The sequence below is a fragment of the Pseudorca crassidens genome, chromosome 1 (genome assembly GCF_039906515.1).
Source record: "Pseudorca crassidens isolate mPseCra1 chromosome 1, mPseCra1.hap1, whole genome shotgun sequence".
In the NCBI taxonomy this organism is placed as follows: domain Eukaryota; kingdom Metazoa; phylum Chordata; class Mammalia; order Artiodactyla; family Delphinidae; genus Pseudorca; species Pseudorca crassidens.
The window spans coordinates 122,303,103-122,318,766 of NC_090296.1; the positions used below are offsets into that span (position 1 = coordinate 122,303,103).

At 60.9% G+C, this 15,664-nt stretch overlaps 1 protein-coding gene across 1 annotated transcript; it reads right to left on the reverse strand.

The window, feature by feature from the left end:
- Window positions 1–2,923: 2,923 nt before the first annotated feature.
- On the reverse strand, window positions 2,924–13,597 carry LOC137219583 (taste receptor cell protein 1-like). Its single transcript, XM_067728435.1, has 12 exons — window positions 13,555–13,597; window positions 11,623–11,964; window positions 11,423–11,529; window positions 9,906–9,967; window positions 8,461–8,618; window positions 8,159–8,289; window positions 7,669–7,733; window positions 7,237–7,376; window positions 6,087–6,428; window positions 5,454–5,496; window positions 3,754–4,968; window positions 2,924–3,379 (listed from the first exon to the last, which is right to left on the reverse strand). The coding sequence occupies exons 1-9, from the start codon at window positions 13,595–13,597 to the stop codon at window positions 6,283–6,285; spliced, it is 1,194 nt and encodes a 397-aa protein (XP_067584536.1). The 3' UTR covers window positions 2,924–3,379; window positions 3,754–4,968; window positions 5,454–5,496; window positions 6,087–6,282.
- Between the last annotated feature and the right edge of the window lie 2,067 nt (window positions 13,598–15,664).

Genomic DNA, 15,664 nt, shown 5'->3' on the forward strand with positions numbered 1-15,664 from the left:
CTCACTGCACCGGCTCCCTGCAGCCAGAGGTCGGTGTGGGTGCAGAGCCAGCTGGAGGCTGGAGGCAGATTCTGCTCGCCAATGCAGACTTCCCGAGCACCCGTGGTAGCCAAGGCGTGCCAGCGCAAGGGTACCTGCTGCCCCTGGTGCACGGGCCTGGCCTCACTCAGCCCCAGCGGTGAGTGGGGGGATGCCCGCTCTCTTCTGGAACATGCCCACCACCACACCTTTGTCCCTCCTGGGTTCCCTGGCTGATCTTGTGAGGATGCCTGTCACCTACCCTTCTGACTGCCCTGTGGGCCAGCTCAAACCTTCCCCTAGGCCTAAGAACCTTTTCCTGGAGGGTCACCCCCCACCCTCCTGACCCCACACTTTAACGCTTTCCATAGGGGTTCATATTAGGGTTGGGTTTTATGGGATGGCCTATGAGGGTCTAGACTAGGACCCAGATGGCTGTGATTCCCTCGGAGCAAGGCCCTCATCTGCCCCAGCCTCACCTTCTAGAACAACCCAGAACCCTGCTTCCTTTGGTCTTGGGCCTTCTGGGAGCTAAGGTTGCCCTTGTTTGCCTTCCAAGGCAATACTGACATCCTCATGAGATAGCGGGGAAGACTGAGGCCCAGCAGGGGTTGCCGCAGGTCAGAGTCTCCATGGACAAACAGAGCTCAGGTCTTGGCCCAGAGTGGCCTGGGGGCCCTGTTCAATGTACCTACACCCTCCCGGTGTTGTGCCCTGCAGGGTATACCTCGGAGCACCTGTAGCCTGAGAAGCTGCCCATCACCTGGGTGACCGTGGGATCAGCCCCCTGCTCAGGACGAAGGCCAACTCACACTATGGAGCAATCCGAAAGCAGGTGCAGCCCCTCCACCTCCAGGGCCTCTGAGCTGGGAGGATGCTGTTCCCAGGGGCGGGGGCAGAATCGGGAGGACAGGGCTCCGTAGGCTGTCCTCTCTAGGGGTAGCTCTGGGCTCCAGGATCGGGACCTCCAAACCTGGCCCTTCCCCTGTGAGTCTCCAGACCCCAGAGACAGCAAGCAGCTTGTCCAAGGTCACCCTGCAGAGAGGGGGCGGTGGGACCTTGGCTCTTCTCACTCAGCTGCACTTTCTCTCCCCACCCACTCCAGGTGCTAGAGAACCCAGGCGGGCTGGGTCCTGCAACAGCCTCTCACCTCCCTTCACATCTGGTTGGGGGGGAGGGGGGAGGGAGGGAATAGGGTGCCTTCCCTGCCAACTCATCTCCTATTTGAGGAGAGATGGCATCTGGGCTGCAGCATGAGTGGCTTAGACTAGAAAGGCATTTCCCAGGTTCTTAGCTGGCCTTGGGCAGGGTGCCCTCACATGCTTCCTGATCCAGGTGCCCAGGACACCTTGAGTCTGTCTCCCTAGAGGTCCTCAGACCCCTCCCCTGGGCAGTCCCCTATCCCGGCCCTGGGGGATGCCGGGCACAGTCATCCCCAGGGCTGCCCCACCAAGACAGGCTCTGGCCGCTGCAGTTTCCTGCTGGAGCCTTGGGCCATCGCCTTGCCACCTTCCAGCCCCTTGGTGAACACCTAGCCCGTAGCTCTTGGGCCCTGGACTTGGACCTGAGGGTCCTGTTGTGGATGGATCTCCTTGGCAGATTCAAAACACATCTTCGCTGGATGTCCCACGCTGGCTAGGCCCCCTCTCCACAGCACTGACATCTGTTTGTCAAGCCCCAACCAGACTGTGAGCTGAGGGTGGGGATAAGGTCTGACTTACGTGGACAAGATGCCCCAGGATGACACTCGCTTAAGCGCGTGGCCCCGGTAGTCTCTTCTGGGCACGTCATCCCCCCGCCCCGTGCTGAGGTGCCTGCATTTGACCACAGGCGCCTCTCCCGCCACCCTCCCTGCCTCAGGCCAGCGTCAGGCACCTGTGGCTCCAGGCAGAAGCCCGAGTGCAGAGCCGGGTCCGGCAGACGGTCCCCAGGTGCTGATGGCCTTGCCCAGCTGCTCATGGACCGGAGCTCCCTCGCTGTGGCTGGTGAGTGACACCCCTCCCCCAGCCTGCTGTCCCTCCAGGGGCCAGGCCTGGGCCCAGCTGACCTCTGTCTGCTTCTGGCCCCTCCTTTACCTGCCAGGCTCTCACTGAACATGACTGTCTTGCCCATTTCCTCATCTGTCCTTAACAGGAAGTTTATAGAACCGCTCAGGGACATTGCGTCTCTTATCTACCAGGCCCTCCTTGGAGACGTGGCCACCTTGGTAGGCCTGGGCCTGGCCTTGGAGTAACCAGGAGGTCATGCTCTCCTTCTAGGATACAGCCCCCATGGTTCCCATAGGCTCTTCTCCATCTGAGCAATGGCCTGGTGGGCAGCTGCCCCTTCTCCCCTGCAGGGCACCTTGGGGTGGGGGGAAAGGGTGAGGCAAGAGATCTGGTCCTCTCTCATCCGCCTGAGGCTGCTTGGAGGCAGAGTGCCCATCCCTGCCCACCTCCCACTCCAGGTGCAGCGGGGGCTGAGCCCCTTCCCCACCCTCTGGCAGGTGCTGATTCAAGGTTCCCAGTGAGTGTCGCTGGGGTGGGTGGGGGAGTGGCTCACAGCACTCTCCCTGCCCCTCAGACCCTGGAGAACCACTGGCCCAATGGGCCGACTTGTTTCCTGCACTGCCACCTCCCAAAACCTGGGGCTGCACGCCCTGTCCAAGAAGGCAGCAGAGTTCCCACCTTTCAGGTGCAGATGCTAGCACCGCCCTGCTGTGGGCATGTGGTCGTCAAGAATGCAGGCTCTGGAGCCCTGTGACTGTGACCTTGGGCAAGTCACTTAACTCCTCTGCTTCCCTCTCCTCGGCTGCGAGATGGGGAGAATAGCACCTAGTCACAGGTGCTTGATGAGTGTTAGGTTTTTAGAATGAACTGAGTTCTGGAGGAGGCAGCAGGCGGAGGGATCAAGGTAGCACTGCGTGTTCATCTCTGAGCCTCTGTTTATTCAGCTGGAGAATGGGACTGCGCAGCTTCAGAGCTGCTGAGAATTAAAGTCCGCGTAACGGTGGGCCGTGGGAAGTGTCCTGCAGGCCCCATCTGGCCCATGGGGAAGACCTGCTTAGGAAAGACTCGTCTGCGTGAGGGTGCTGGTTTGCCAGGCCCCTCCGCCATCCTGTAGACCCTGGTGATGTCTGTCCAGCCTGGTGTCCGCATGGCTGGCTCACCTTGCCAGGTAGACCCTTTCTCCTTATGTGTTGCAGGTATACTGTCACTTCACCTCCAGAGAGACCATGCTAGGTCCCCACGTGTGGGTTTCCTTCCCTGTACCTTCTCCTTCAAACCCACAGAGGTCACCAGGTGTGTCTGAACTGTATCTTCACGCGAGGCCTCACGTGATGCTCGACAGCCTGGCTTGTGGAGGGCCAGGCGACCAAAGCCTGAAGAGAAGAGGGGCTCAGTGTTCACTGGCCAGCCTTGGCCCTCAGGCTCTTTCCTGCTTATCCCACCCCCTTCTCTCCTGTATCACCTACAGGGACTCTCATGGTAAGGGGGGCAGCTCGGGAGAAGAAGGCTGGCATAACCCTCCCTCCCTAAGAAAAACACTAGCAGGGCTGTTTTCGGCATCCTGACGGTTGGGGGAGCATCTTGCAGGGCCGCCTCCTAGTCCCTGGCCTGCCGTGGCCCTTGAGTCAGAAGTCGTGGAGAGAGGGGGCTGACCCAAGATAGGTGCAGATAGCAGGCTACTTTCCGGGTACCAAGGGGTAGAGGCTTGGGGGGCAGGGGCCCTTCAGGGGTAGGAATGAAAGCTTACGTATTCCAGAAGTGCAGAGGAATCGGCTGCCAGCTGCAGTCAACCTCTACGTGGTGACCTTCCTGCTGACCCTCTCTGGCATCTTGGTGCTGGCTGTTATCTTCGGCCAGGCAAGCCCATGGTCTGGGCCCTGGGCTCCTGGGTCCCCTCACCGGGGCTGCCGGCTCTTCTGTAGGTCGAGGGAGCCTTTGGGGTAAGACTACACTTGAGTCCCCTTCCCTTCTAAGTCATGATTTCAAAGGCCATGGCCCTGTGCCACCACATCGCTCACGTCCCAGCGGGCCCAGCAGTCGCTGGAGCTTTGTGGGCCAAGGCCTTCCCCTCCCTGGCTGTGGTCCAGGAAAGCTGCCTCCCCCTCAAAGCCCCACCCTCCGCCCCTGAGAGGTGGTCAGCTTAGCTTCCGTCCTAGACCTTCCCCAGCCAGGCGGTCTGTTCTCTGAGCCCAGCTTGCCCCACGGCGCCAACCTTCCCTGGCACACAGCCGGGCCTCACCTCGGCCACCAGCACCCCAAGGCCTTTGGTCTGAGGGTGGCCGGGCCTAAGGCGGAGGTGGGGCTGGGACCAGGCCTTGCCCCCAAGAGTCCCCATTCCCACCCTTGACCCTGTCAGTCTTCTGCCCCCACTTCCTGCTCCTGTGGGCTCTGCTCTGAACCTCTCCTGTTGGATGACTGCCTAGAAACAAAAGCAGTCTTTTGTACCAGCTTCTGATTGCGCTGCGTCATTTAATTTTCCATACCCCAAAAAGACCGGAGTTTGGCTTGAGACCAATGATACCTCCAGCCCCACCACTGTGTCAGGTCAGGTGTGAGGGCGCCAGCTCTCTTCCCCTGCCCGCATCTTCTGCAGGCCTTCATCTTGCCCTGTTCCGCTCCCCAGAGCCTGACCTGAGTATGACGATGGTATCGAGTAGTTTTCCAGACCTTCCGGGGGGAGGTGGGTGCTGCCGTGGTTAGAGCATGCCTGGTGTCCCTGGTGTGGGGTGGTGAGGTGCTGTCCCCCGCACCCTGCCTCTGTCGTGGCCCTGGGAGTCTAGTCCTTGGATGAGCTAGGAGGGAAGAAGCCCCCCCTTGCTGTGTGACCTCAGGTGGTGCCTTGCTGCTCTGGCTCTCGTTGTCAGGGTTGAGGCGCTGACTGTGGAAGGCTGGGGGCGGGGCCGGGAGGAGGAGAGGTTTGGGGTGCAGTTTCAGTGGCAGGAGCAGCATCGGGAAGGGGCGCCTGCGGGGTGGGGAAAGGACAAAAGCCAGGCGTCAGGAGCAACAGTGTACCCAGAATGGTGCTACCTGCCCTCCCCCACGTCCTCCTGGCTTTGGGGTCAAAGGGGACACTGAGTTGGGGCACGTGTCCCCACTTCCTCCGGGGCGTGGAGGAGTCGCTGCCTGGTCCTCCGGTGGTAGAGGCACGCTCCCCTCCCCAGCTCTCCTTCCCTGCTCCAGCGCTCCCGGCCACGGGGGGCCCTAAGTTCTGCCTCTGTCCACCCACCCTCTGCAGCATTTCTGGGGCTCAGTGGAGCGCATTTAGAGGGTTCTGCTTGACCACCCCGGGTTCACCCCCCCCATGACAGAGGGGTGAGCTTTGGGGGCACAGTGACTGTACCGCCCAGGCTCTGTCAACACCCACTGGGAAATGTTTGCACGAGGCCTTGGTGGCTGGGAGGCCGACCCCATCCAGAGTAAACGTCCCGGGGAGCAGGGAGAACTGACCTCTGTACCTGGACACTCCGAAGCAGGCCTTCCGCGTCAGCACCTGGGACGGGAAGGGTGGGGTCAGGCCAAGCTCCCTGGCTGGAAGCCCCTCAGTTCCTGGGGTGGGGAGTGACCCCTCAGCCTGACTCAGAGGGTCAAGGGCCCAGCCTGTCTCCCGGGAAAGAGACCCTGGCCCAGTCAGACACTCACCAGGACGAGGGTGAGCGCAAGAAGCAGAAGCCCCAGGACGATGAGCGCCACAGCATAGCTGGGGGTGGGGGTGTGAAGCTGACCTGGGGCTTCAGAACAAAGTGCGCAGATGATGGCTGGATGGGTCCCCATTCTTCCAGACCACAGACCCCTGAGAAGGCAAAGCCAGGCCTGCAGAGGAGTCCCAGGCGAGGAGTCCTGGCCCAGAAGGAGCTACAGGGATAGAGCTGTAGAGCTGGGGCCACCTTGGAGGGCTCCCGGGAAGAGGAGGAGCCGGGCCTGGACCCTAAAGAGCAGCCAGCTGGGGGCTAGTCCAGGAGGAAGGGAGGGCAGGAGCGGGGAGCAGGGGGAGCAGGGGCAGCAAGGCAACGAGCCTGAGGCAGGATGCAAACGGCCGGATGACACAGATACATAGAGGGAAGCCGGGAGAGAGGCACTGACCGAGGTCTGGGCTGACCATCTCCACGGAGAGGCCCTCAGCTTCCTGCAGGTCATGCAGACCCCAGAGCACGCAGTCCTGCACGAAGGCTCGGGCCGGCGCGGCCCTGAAGAAGGTGGCACCCACCCCGGAAGTCAGTGGGTCGGGCCTGGCGGGAAGATCTTCACCAGTGCCAGGAGGCTAGACAGCCCGGGGGTCTCAGGAAGGCCATTTCTCTGAGCCACTGGCCCCACCGCTAGAGTTCAGCCCTGGGCCCCAGGTCACCCAGAGCCACCACGGCCTTACTGGAACTTCTCCACCACCACTTGGCCGGAGTTCTGCAGAGGCCTGAGGATGGTGGTCAGCTGGGGAGCAAAGAGGAGAAAGAGGGTCACAGCTGTACTGCAGCCTTGTTGGGTCCCCACACGTGAAGCCTCCAGCCTCCTGCTCCTCCCTTCTCTCCCCCCGCCCCCGCTTCACCCATCTCATCCGCATCCCCCGAAGTTTCTGGGACTTAGGGCTGCTTTGGTCCCGCAAGCCCTTGGCGAGGGGTTGGTCCAGGATCTGCAGCCACACTTCACACTGCACCAGCTCTGCTTTCCCCGCTAGAGGGGCGGAGAGGTGGGTGGGCATCAGCCTAAGCCCCCTCTCCCGGGAGCCCTGGGAGAGGCCCAAGCCCTGCCGCAGGGCTGCTCACCCCAACCTCTGTGCTCTCAGCCAGCAGTCAGCCCCATCCAGTCCGAGGCTCAGTCCCTCCCGCTGCCTGTTTACGTATAGCCCACGAGCTAAGAATAGTTTTTACATTTTTAAATAGTTGAAAAACATCAAAAGGATAGTATTTTGTGGCACATCAAAGTTATGTGATATACAGGTTTCTGTATCCATCAAGTTGTATTGCACACAGCCATGCCCATCTGTCTACATATTGTCTGGGGCTGCCTTCTAGCTATAAGGGAGCAGTCGAGTAGCTGTGACAGTTACGATGGCCCACAGAGCTTATCTATCCAGCTCCCCATCTGAGGCTCCGTAACTGATTCTTCTCGGTGGCCCCAGCACAAGAGTATTCGTGGTTGAAATGAAATTCTGTCCATTCTCCAGAGGAGGAACATTGAGACTCAGAGAGATTAAGAGGCTGCTGGCCAGAGACACACAGGGATCCCAGCCTTGACTCACCATTGGCCATGATGCTGGATTTCTGGACAGCAGGATCCATTATGTTCCGGGCCAGGTGATTGGCCAAGCCTGGGAGGTGGGTACCGATGGGGGTCTGGAACTTGTATTCGAGGTAAACGCCTGCCCACTGGTCCGCATTACTAGGGCGAGTACAAGAGGGGAGTGCAGGGGTTACAGGCTCCGCCAGCACATGTTTCTAGAAGCAGGTATCCACCCTCCCACCCCAGCACACCCTCAGGCACTAGGGCTCCCTACCTCCCAGGGCAGAGCGTTATAGGGCCAGCTGGAGCTATCTGGGACAAAACCCTCCCCTGGTGGCCCCCAGCCCATGGCTCCCATGGCCTGGCTCGGAGTCATGCCCCCCTCTGCCCCAGGGTGGCCCCCAGGAGAGGAGCAGGGCAGGCTGGGCAGCAGGGGAAGACCCCAACCCACCTGAAGAGGAGCAGGGGCTCTTCCTGGGGACGCGCTGTATAGAATCCTGACAGCACGGGTATGACCTGTGGGGAGTCCTGGAGGTCAGAGCAGGCCTGGGGACTGTCACTCCTGAGACCCAGCGTGGGATGGGGTGGGGGCAGGGCTGGGGTGAGGCAACTGAGCATCTCCTTAAATATTGCGTCCTGGGTGTCTCACTTCCTACCCTAGTGCTGGCCCTGGATAGGGGTGTCTGGTTACAGAGCCTGACCATATGCCCCTGGGACAGAGCTGTCACCTCCCTCAGGCAACCTCTCCAGCCCCGGGCGGGGTGTCACCCCTCAAACGGGGGCCCATCAGGCAGGGCTGTGTGCCCTCCATGCCTGCGTCCCCCCACAGGGCCGTGGCTGGGTGCCGCCCCACGCCTCACCCCCAAGCCATGGAGGCCTGCAGTCAAGGAAGGCAAAGTGGGTGTCCCAGGCTTCAGAGGGAGAGCAAGAGGCCACCTCACCTGTCGGAGGATCGTCTTTTCCAGCAGGACAAAGCGGGCAGAGCCAGGCAGGAGGAGCGGGGGCTGGAAGGGCCTCATGGCCGTGAGATGGATGCTGGTGGTCTCCAGGGCCAGGTCGGTCAGGTCGGACCCTGCAGAGCCATGGCTGGGACTTCAGGAGGCCCCAGGAGCCTCCTGACCCACCATGCGCTGCCTCATGGCCAGGGCAGGAGCTGGGCCCCTCTAGGGAGCACCCCCAGCCATCTGTGGGCAGGCGAGGAGGCACTGAGGTAGGGGCTTGTGGGGGGCGGGCGGAGACTCACCCTCAGAGGCGAGACTGCTCTCATCCAGGGACAGGTTCCCCAACAACTTCCCTGCGGCCTTCACTTTGCGGTACAGAGTCCAGAGGACTTCACGGGCAGAGGGGCCCGGGGCGAGGCCCCCAAACACAAGGGAGGCATTCACAGCTGCAGAGTCAGGCCTGGGGACAGAGACACATCCTTACCAGGGGTCCAGTGGGAGCAGGGAGGGCCCTGGGGGCTGGATGAGGACCTGGCTGGTGCACAAGTAGGCCAGTGTCCCGAGGAAGGGGAATCCGCCGGGGGAGCCGTGGACTGAGTCCCTGTGTGACAACACCCCTCTGGGTCTCAGCTGCCTCCTCGCTAAAATGCGGAGAATGATTCCTTTGCTGTAGGGTTGTGTGACGACTAATGGTGCAGCCAGCAGAGCACAAAGCAGGTGCTCGGGAAAGCAGGTTCCCTCGGACACCCCAACAAACTGGCTCTAACGGGAACACTGGGAATCCCGCCCAGGGAGATGGCCGCTGTGAGCAATCAGGACGTCAACCTGAGCCAGACTGAGAAAAACATCTTTGGTGGCATCACAGGAGCAGGGGATCTGGAGAGAGGGAGGTGACAGGCCTGAGGAATCTCTGAAAGCCTGTAGGAGGTGGAACAACTGGCCATGTCCTGAGGAGGCAGCCTGGCCTGAGCATGGAGTCGAAGGGGTTTGTGGGGAGAGATCTGAAAACGAGCAGCCTCGGGATCCAGATTTCCTTCATCCTTCCCCTGAGGACCCGTTTTCTGCTGTGCCGTCCTGGGGCTGGGGAGGCAAAGCTTCTGTTCAGACCCAGGGCAGGGAATTCAGAGAGAGATTTCAGTTCATTAAGAGGGGAAACTTTCTAACCAGCTTGGCTCAAGGCCTGGAAAGATAGTGGTGGTGTTCTCTGGGCAACCCCTTAACCCTGGCGATCTAAATCCCGTCACTAGGTATAATCAAGCCTCTATCAAGGTCTACACCAAGCTCACAGTTCACATGTGATGATTTGGACCTTCTCAACCTTTTTTATGAGATTGCAGGGCTGGCATCTGCTTGCAAATCTGGCTTTAGGTCCCCCCAGTATCCCCAGGGGCTCAGAACCGGAAAGGGGATTTGCATCTGTTTACGTGTCATTTACGGGCTCCTGGCCCCGGGAAGTCCTCTGCCTTTCCCACCACAGTCAGGCAATGACTGGCACCCCTGCCCAAATTCTGCAGCTGGAATTGGGGCTCAGAGCAGGCGGGAGGCCACCTGAGGCCACGCAGCCAGGGGCAGAACCACACGTGGGCCTCCTGCCCGCCCGCTCAGGGCTTTTCTTGGCCCCTAAGGTGCTTCTGGCCTTGGTGGGGCTGGGCACGGCGGGGCAGCCTGGGCAAGTGCTCTTGCGGCCTGAGAAGACACAGACCGGCTGGCAGGCGGGTGGTGGACCCTGAAAGACTCGCTCACTTACCTAAAGAGCAGGACACCGACACCCTCGAAGCTGGAGAAGGCCTCGTGATAGACGGACTGGAGCTGAGGACAGACAGAGGCATTTGAGGGTCATCGTGGCCCCCCACTTCTCCACAGCATCAGCCCACCCTCGTCCACTCTCATTATCTCTGGTCTGGCCCCTGCAATGGCCCCACTGGCCACCTGGACTGCCGTGGGCCACCCAAGACTTTCCCGCATGGCCGCCAGGGGCCACCTGCCCATCACCCTCTACTGAGAACCGCAGGGCGCCTCCAGCTGTCCAGCAAACACACAGCCTTCCCAGGCCTTTCCTTCTCTGTAGTTTTATTGAAAATCACTCTCCAATCCAATTGTCCTGTATCCCTACAGCCGCCACCCTGCCATCACACCTGGACGACAGCCCCTCCTCCTAATTCTCCCCCTCCCACCCTGGGTTTCTTGTCTTCTCCATGCAGCCCCTCTCTCCCGTGGCCCTGGGCCTCAGCATCTGCCCACCTTTTCACCTCAGGGTCCTCACACACGCTGTTCCCTCTGTCTAGAAAGCCCCTCCCCATTTTATCTGGCTGCCTTCTCTCCATCCCAGTTAAAATTCCCCTTTCTCAGAAAGGTGTTCCTGGACTTCCCTGGTGGTGCAGTGGTTAAGAATCCGCCTGCCAATGCAGGGGACACGGGTTCGAGCCCTGGTCTGGGAAGGTCCTACATGCCGCGGAGCAACTAAGCCCGCGTGCTACAACTACTGAAGCCCACGTGCCAAGAGCCCGTGCTCTACAACAAGAGAAGCCACCGCAGTGAGAAGCCCGTGCACCACAACGAAGAGCAGCCCCCACTCGCCGCAACTAGAGAAAGCCCGTGCGCAGCAACGAAGACCCAATGCAGCCAATAAATAAATAAATTTATACTAAAAAAAAAAAAAAGAAAGGTGTTCTCTGGGCAACCCCTTAACCCTGGCAATCTAAATCAGTCTTCTGTTTATTCCGTAACAGCTCCCCGCCCTCCTGGGAGAGCGCTTTCTCCACACCCACTCTCTGCAAGGGTCTCTGCCTGGCTCTCCCTTCCTGCTGGAGCCACTCACGGGACAGGGTCAGTTTTCTACCTTTTGGGCTCCCACCTTGCACCCCACATGCTCCTCCCCACACTGAGGAGAGGCACAGGGTGAGTTTCATTGACTCCACACTTCCAGAGCCCCTGTGGGCACCCAGCCCTGTGCCCGGCTGCCCTCAGGGAGCTGAGGTCTGTGGAGAGCCACAGGTTGGGGTGGGATGGTGTGGGAAAGGCAGCTCACAGAGGGAGGGATGCCGATTCTGCGGGGCAGGGGCTCTGAGTCACCAGGGGAGGCCTCTCCAAGGAGGCAGCCTTCGCCAGGCAGCAAGGGCAGCGGAGGGCGCGAGGTGGCCCAGGGTGGACGAACAGCCCATGCCAAGGCACAGAGGTGGGACGGGCCTGGGTGCTCAGAGGTAAGTGGGGTAGGGGGTGGGCTGGGGTCAGCACGCCTGAGCAGACGGAGGAAGAAGCCCGCACCTGATGTCGGATGTTTTCACTCAGCAGCTGGTACTCCAGGGAGGCAGGGTTCCCGAGTGCCGCTGAGAAGGCTTCATTGGTGATCGTGAAGGTCACAGAGTGAGTCACTCAACTGGGTCCTGGGGCGGGGGAGCCTGAGTCCTGCAATGAGACAGCCTGGCCGGGGTGAGGCAGGAAAGATGACTGGGAGGAGGCGGCACCTCCAGGGATGCTGGGGCAGCCGGCGGGAAGGCCAGAGGCACATCTGAGGGAGTGGGTGGTCAAGGGGGCTGGGTTGGCAGGGACCATCGGTCCAGGCTGGACTGTCCACTGAAGAGCAGCCATCCCTGTAACCACCAGAGGTGGCAGGGCAGGTGGGACGCTGGAAACACTGAAGATAAGGCCTGAGGTTGGAGGTGGGAGCTCAGATGCAGAAGCATCTCCGGAGAGGTTCTGGCTCCGGTGGTGAAGGGGGAAACTGGGGCCAGGACTGGTGATGGTGACGTTAGTGCAGGTGATGGGGATGAGGGTGGGGACGACAGTGGCAGCGATGCTGATGACGACTGTGAAGAGGGTACCGCTGAGGGCAATGGCAACATTGAAGGACCACTAGGTGCTGGGCCCAGACTGGACGCCAGACCACTTCTGGGTGAGCCTGACCCCGCTGTGAGCGCTGTGGAGGCCGTGTCCAGCCCTGACCACACTGTTGCTACAGGGAGAAGAGGCTCTGTGGCAGCCAACGTGTTACTGATCGATGTAAACGCAAGTGGGCCCTGGGGTGCTGAGGACACGGCCTTCTCTGGGGCCTTTGGAGCCAATGTCAGAAGTGGGGCGGCCCCTGGGCTGAAGTTGCTTGCCCCTGATGCAGAAGGCACCCAAGCATTGGGGCTGGAGGTGTGCCTGCCCACGGGCCAGGCCAGAGGTTGTGGAGAAGCCTGCGCTGGTGACATGGCAGCTATCTCTGGAGACCCGGTGACCAAGATCTCCTCTCCAGGTCCAGCCACGTAGGACACTGGCTGGGACTCAGGGGCCCTGTGGGCTGCAGGCTCAGCCACTGCTGATGGAGCTGGTCTGGGTGTGGCCCTGCCTGAGACCCCAGTGGTTCCCAAAGGGGCAGGCTGGTCCGAGTGGAGAGGCAAGTCCAGGAGCGAGCCTAGAAGAGCCTGCTGGTCCCCAGGTGCCTCTGGAGAAAGGGCTCCTCCCTTCCTGCCAGGAGCCTCCCCTGGCCTCTTGGCTGAGGGAAAGACTCCAGCGAGGCGTTTAATGATGGGAGGACTATCTTCTTGCTGTCCCCCTGCAAAGCAGATGTGCCAGAAGCCAAGGGAGATGGACCCAGGTCTTTGTGAGGAGGAAGACGGGGCAGGGCGGAAGCCGAGACCACTGGGACAGCTGCAAAACAGGAGAGGCCCGTTTTGCCAGCCGCTAGGGGGTGGGATTGGCCCACAGCCTCTTAGATGCCGGCCCTCCCTGCCTCCTCCCTCCTTTAGGGCGCCTGAGGAGACCCAAACCCTGGCCCCGGCTCTGCCCCAAACCACTGGGCTACCTCTGGAGAAACTTCCTTTCTCTGGCCCTAGCCCACCAGAGACACGGGAACTCTGCCCTGCCACCAGAAAGGGGGACAGTGAGGGTAAAGGGGCATACCTCAAGGGTCCCTCTCTTCTCTCCCATCCCAGCTCCACCCCATGGCAGGACCCCTCCTCAAAGGAGTCTTTTCTGGTGAGACCCAGGCTGCTTGAGGATGCTGGGAAGTGCTGTTCAACCTCCAGCAAGGAAACAAGGCAATTACCTTATTCCATTCCCAGAACACAGGATGCTTCTGGAGGGCTGAAGGGGGGTGGGGGGATGGGGAGGGGACCCATCTTTGAAAGCTGTAATACCACACCTGGCTACAAGGGTGCACTGAGCCCCTTGGGGGCCAGCCCCATGCCAGGTTCCCCCAAGTGGGTGACGCTGAGTGCCCTCATGGAGCCCCAAGTGTGGGGGACTGAGCAGGGGATCCTGGCCCCCTCTCAGGATCCTCCGAGCTGACCAAAGCCAGGCTGACATGAAGACAAGGAAGGTCAGCCCTGATGTGGGAGCCATGGAAGTCCCCCAGGTGAGCGGGCGGGGTCTAGGACAGGCCCCCCACCCCCAGGGGCCGCACCTTCACTTACCAGCCAGGAGAAGCCCAGTGGCTGGAAGCCACTGCCCGTTCATGCTGATGGCTCCGGCTCAGGCTGCCAAGCCTCCAGGACCAGATGCAAGGTGGCAGAGGGAAGACTCCGCTCGGATCCCCCTTCAGAAAAGGAAGGTTGCCCAGCTGTGAGCTCTGGTTAGCTGAAGCCTCCAGCCACTCCCTGAGCTGCGTCTGCCCGGCCCCTTTCCACACTGCTGCCCTGCAGCTCAGCTGCCAGCCGCTGCTGCCTGACCCTCCAGCAAAGTCCTTCTCCCTTTGGGCTGCAGACTCTGTTGAACGTGCCAGTCCCACAGCCCGAGAGGTTATAGGCCTGAAAACCTATTGAAGAAGAATGAAAAGTTCTGTCCAGTCTTCAAATGTGAGGTGGGTGCTCTTCGTGGACGTGGCGAGGGTCTCAGTGGTGCAGATGATCCGGGCGCGGGTGGGGGTGTTAGTGGTGCTGACGGTGGGGTGGGGTGGCTGTGGCGACAGTGGCAGTCACGGTAGAGCTGTGATGATGGCAGAGGTGCTAACCGTGGTGGGAGCTCTGCTGGTGTCCAGGTAGAATGGGACTTAGGGGAGGGCAGTGACACTGACAGCCATGCCCCATCCCCTGCCCCAGCTCCTGAGGCACTTTGGTCCCTGCTCCCACCACCTTAGGCTAGGAGGGGAGTCTGGAGGAGGGCAGATCAGAGAACAGTCCCCATCTTGCCCGCCCCCACTGGGCCCCTGTGGAATCCTGGCCAGAGACCTGGACTGGGGATGTTGGGTGTGGAGATGGGTGGACTTTAGGTTGAGGGGTCCTTCCCTGGTACCCCCGCAGACCTGGCATTCTGGGCAGACCCAGAACGGTGTGGAGTCTCAACCAGAGCCTCCTCCTGGTTGCTGCAGTCATTCCTGCTTTCCGACCGCCACCCACCTTCCTCCCCCTGCCCCTGCAGACACAGGAGGAGAAGGACCAGGGCGGCCCTAAGAAGCTTTGAGCTGCGGAGGGCAGGAAGGGCAGGGGTCTGGTGCCTTCACGGGAGCCAGCTCGGCTTGGGGCTCAGACCGTGCTCTGCATCCCTCCCCCGCCAGTCCCACCCCCGGCAGCCGGAGGAAGTTTTCAGCTCTTTCAAACCTCTCCCACCAGGCTCCTGGCCTGTGTGTGACCTCCGAGAGGGTCAGTGACCTGTCTGTCCCAGGTCACTCATGACAGGCAGACCGCAGAAACCCCTTAAGGGGAGATAATCCCTAGAACCCTTCACAGCAGGAAATCAGGCTGGAAACTCGTGCCCTCCTCGCCTGCCTCTTGCCACCACCCAGCAACTCCTACCTGGAGGCACGCCTTCCTCTAAGGGAAAAATCCTCCCACGGTCCGACCCAGCCCTAACACATATATCATCCCAGGATCAGGCAAACCCCTCAGCCCAGCCCTTTCCCTCTGCTCAATCACAGCTCAACTGCTTTGTAAACCTGCACTCCTGTGTCTGCACACCCAGAGGCTGCCGTCTGCACCCCAGCCCCTTCGGGGTGAAGAGGTTAAGAGTCCAGGCTTCGCCAGGTTGTGAGGTGGATGCCCTCCTTAGGGCAGGCTTTGGTCTTTGACAACTTATACCTCCAGTCCTAGTTCCATTGCCCCCATTCTCCCACCTGCCCTTCCATAAGCGGCCCCCCCCGCCCCAACTCTGGCCTGTGACCCCATCTCCCAGGCCAGCCAACCCACTCTGGCACCCCCATTCCATCTCCCTTGCCTGTGCTCCCAGGATGCCCAGGTCTTACCTGGTGATGCCAGGAAGCCTCTGTCTCCGGAGATGTCAGTGTTCCACAAAGGAGGGAGTGATTGCAGAAACCCCAACCTCTGCGCAGGCTGGCAGGTCCGCCCCCTTCCCAGGCACCCTCAGGGCCAGGAAGATTTGATTTCTGATGGCTCCAGTCCAAGAGCAAAGGCCACTCACACCCCAGGACACTGGGTCCTCATCTCCTGGCCCCTTCAGCGCCCCTCCTGGCCAGGCCAGGCCAGTCTAGGCGAGGCTGGGGCCAAAGCTGGGGGCAGGGCTAAAGATTCTCTCAGCTCTGAGGCCGGCTTCACAGCGATGGTCAAAGCAGGAGCTCCCAGGGACAGGAGA

Bases quoted from the DNA above. Each gene is read 5' to 3' on its own strand.
- LOC137219583 (XM_067728435.1), bottom strand. From the start codon at position 13,597: ATGAACGGGCAGTGGCTTCCAGCCACTGGGCTTCTCCTGGCTG. The intron at 11,530-11,622 runs GTGCCGCCTCCT...GACCCAGTTGAG, and splicing joins CTGCCCCAGCATCCCTGGAG to TGACTCACTCTGTGACCTTC. The intron at 7,734-8,158 runs GTGAGGTGGCCT...GACTCCCCACAG, and splicing joins AAAAGACGATCCTCCGACAG to GTCATACCCGTGCTGTCAGG.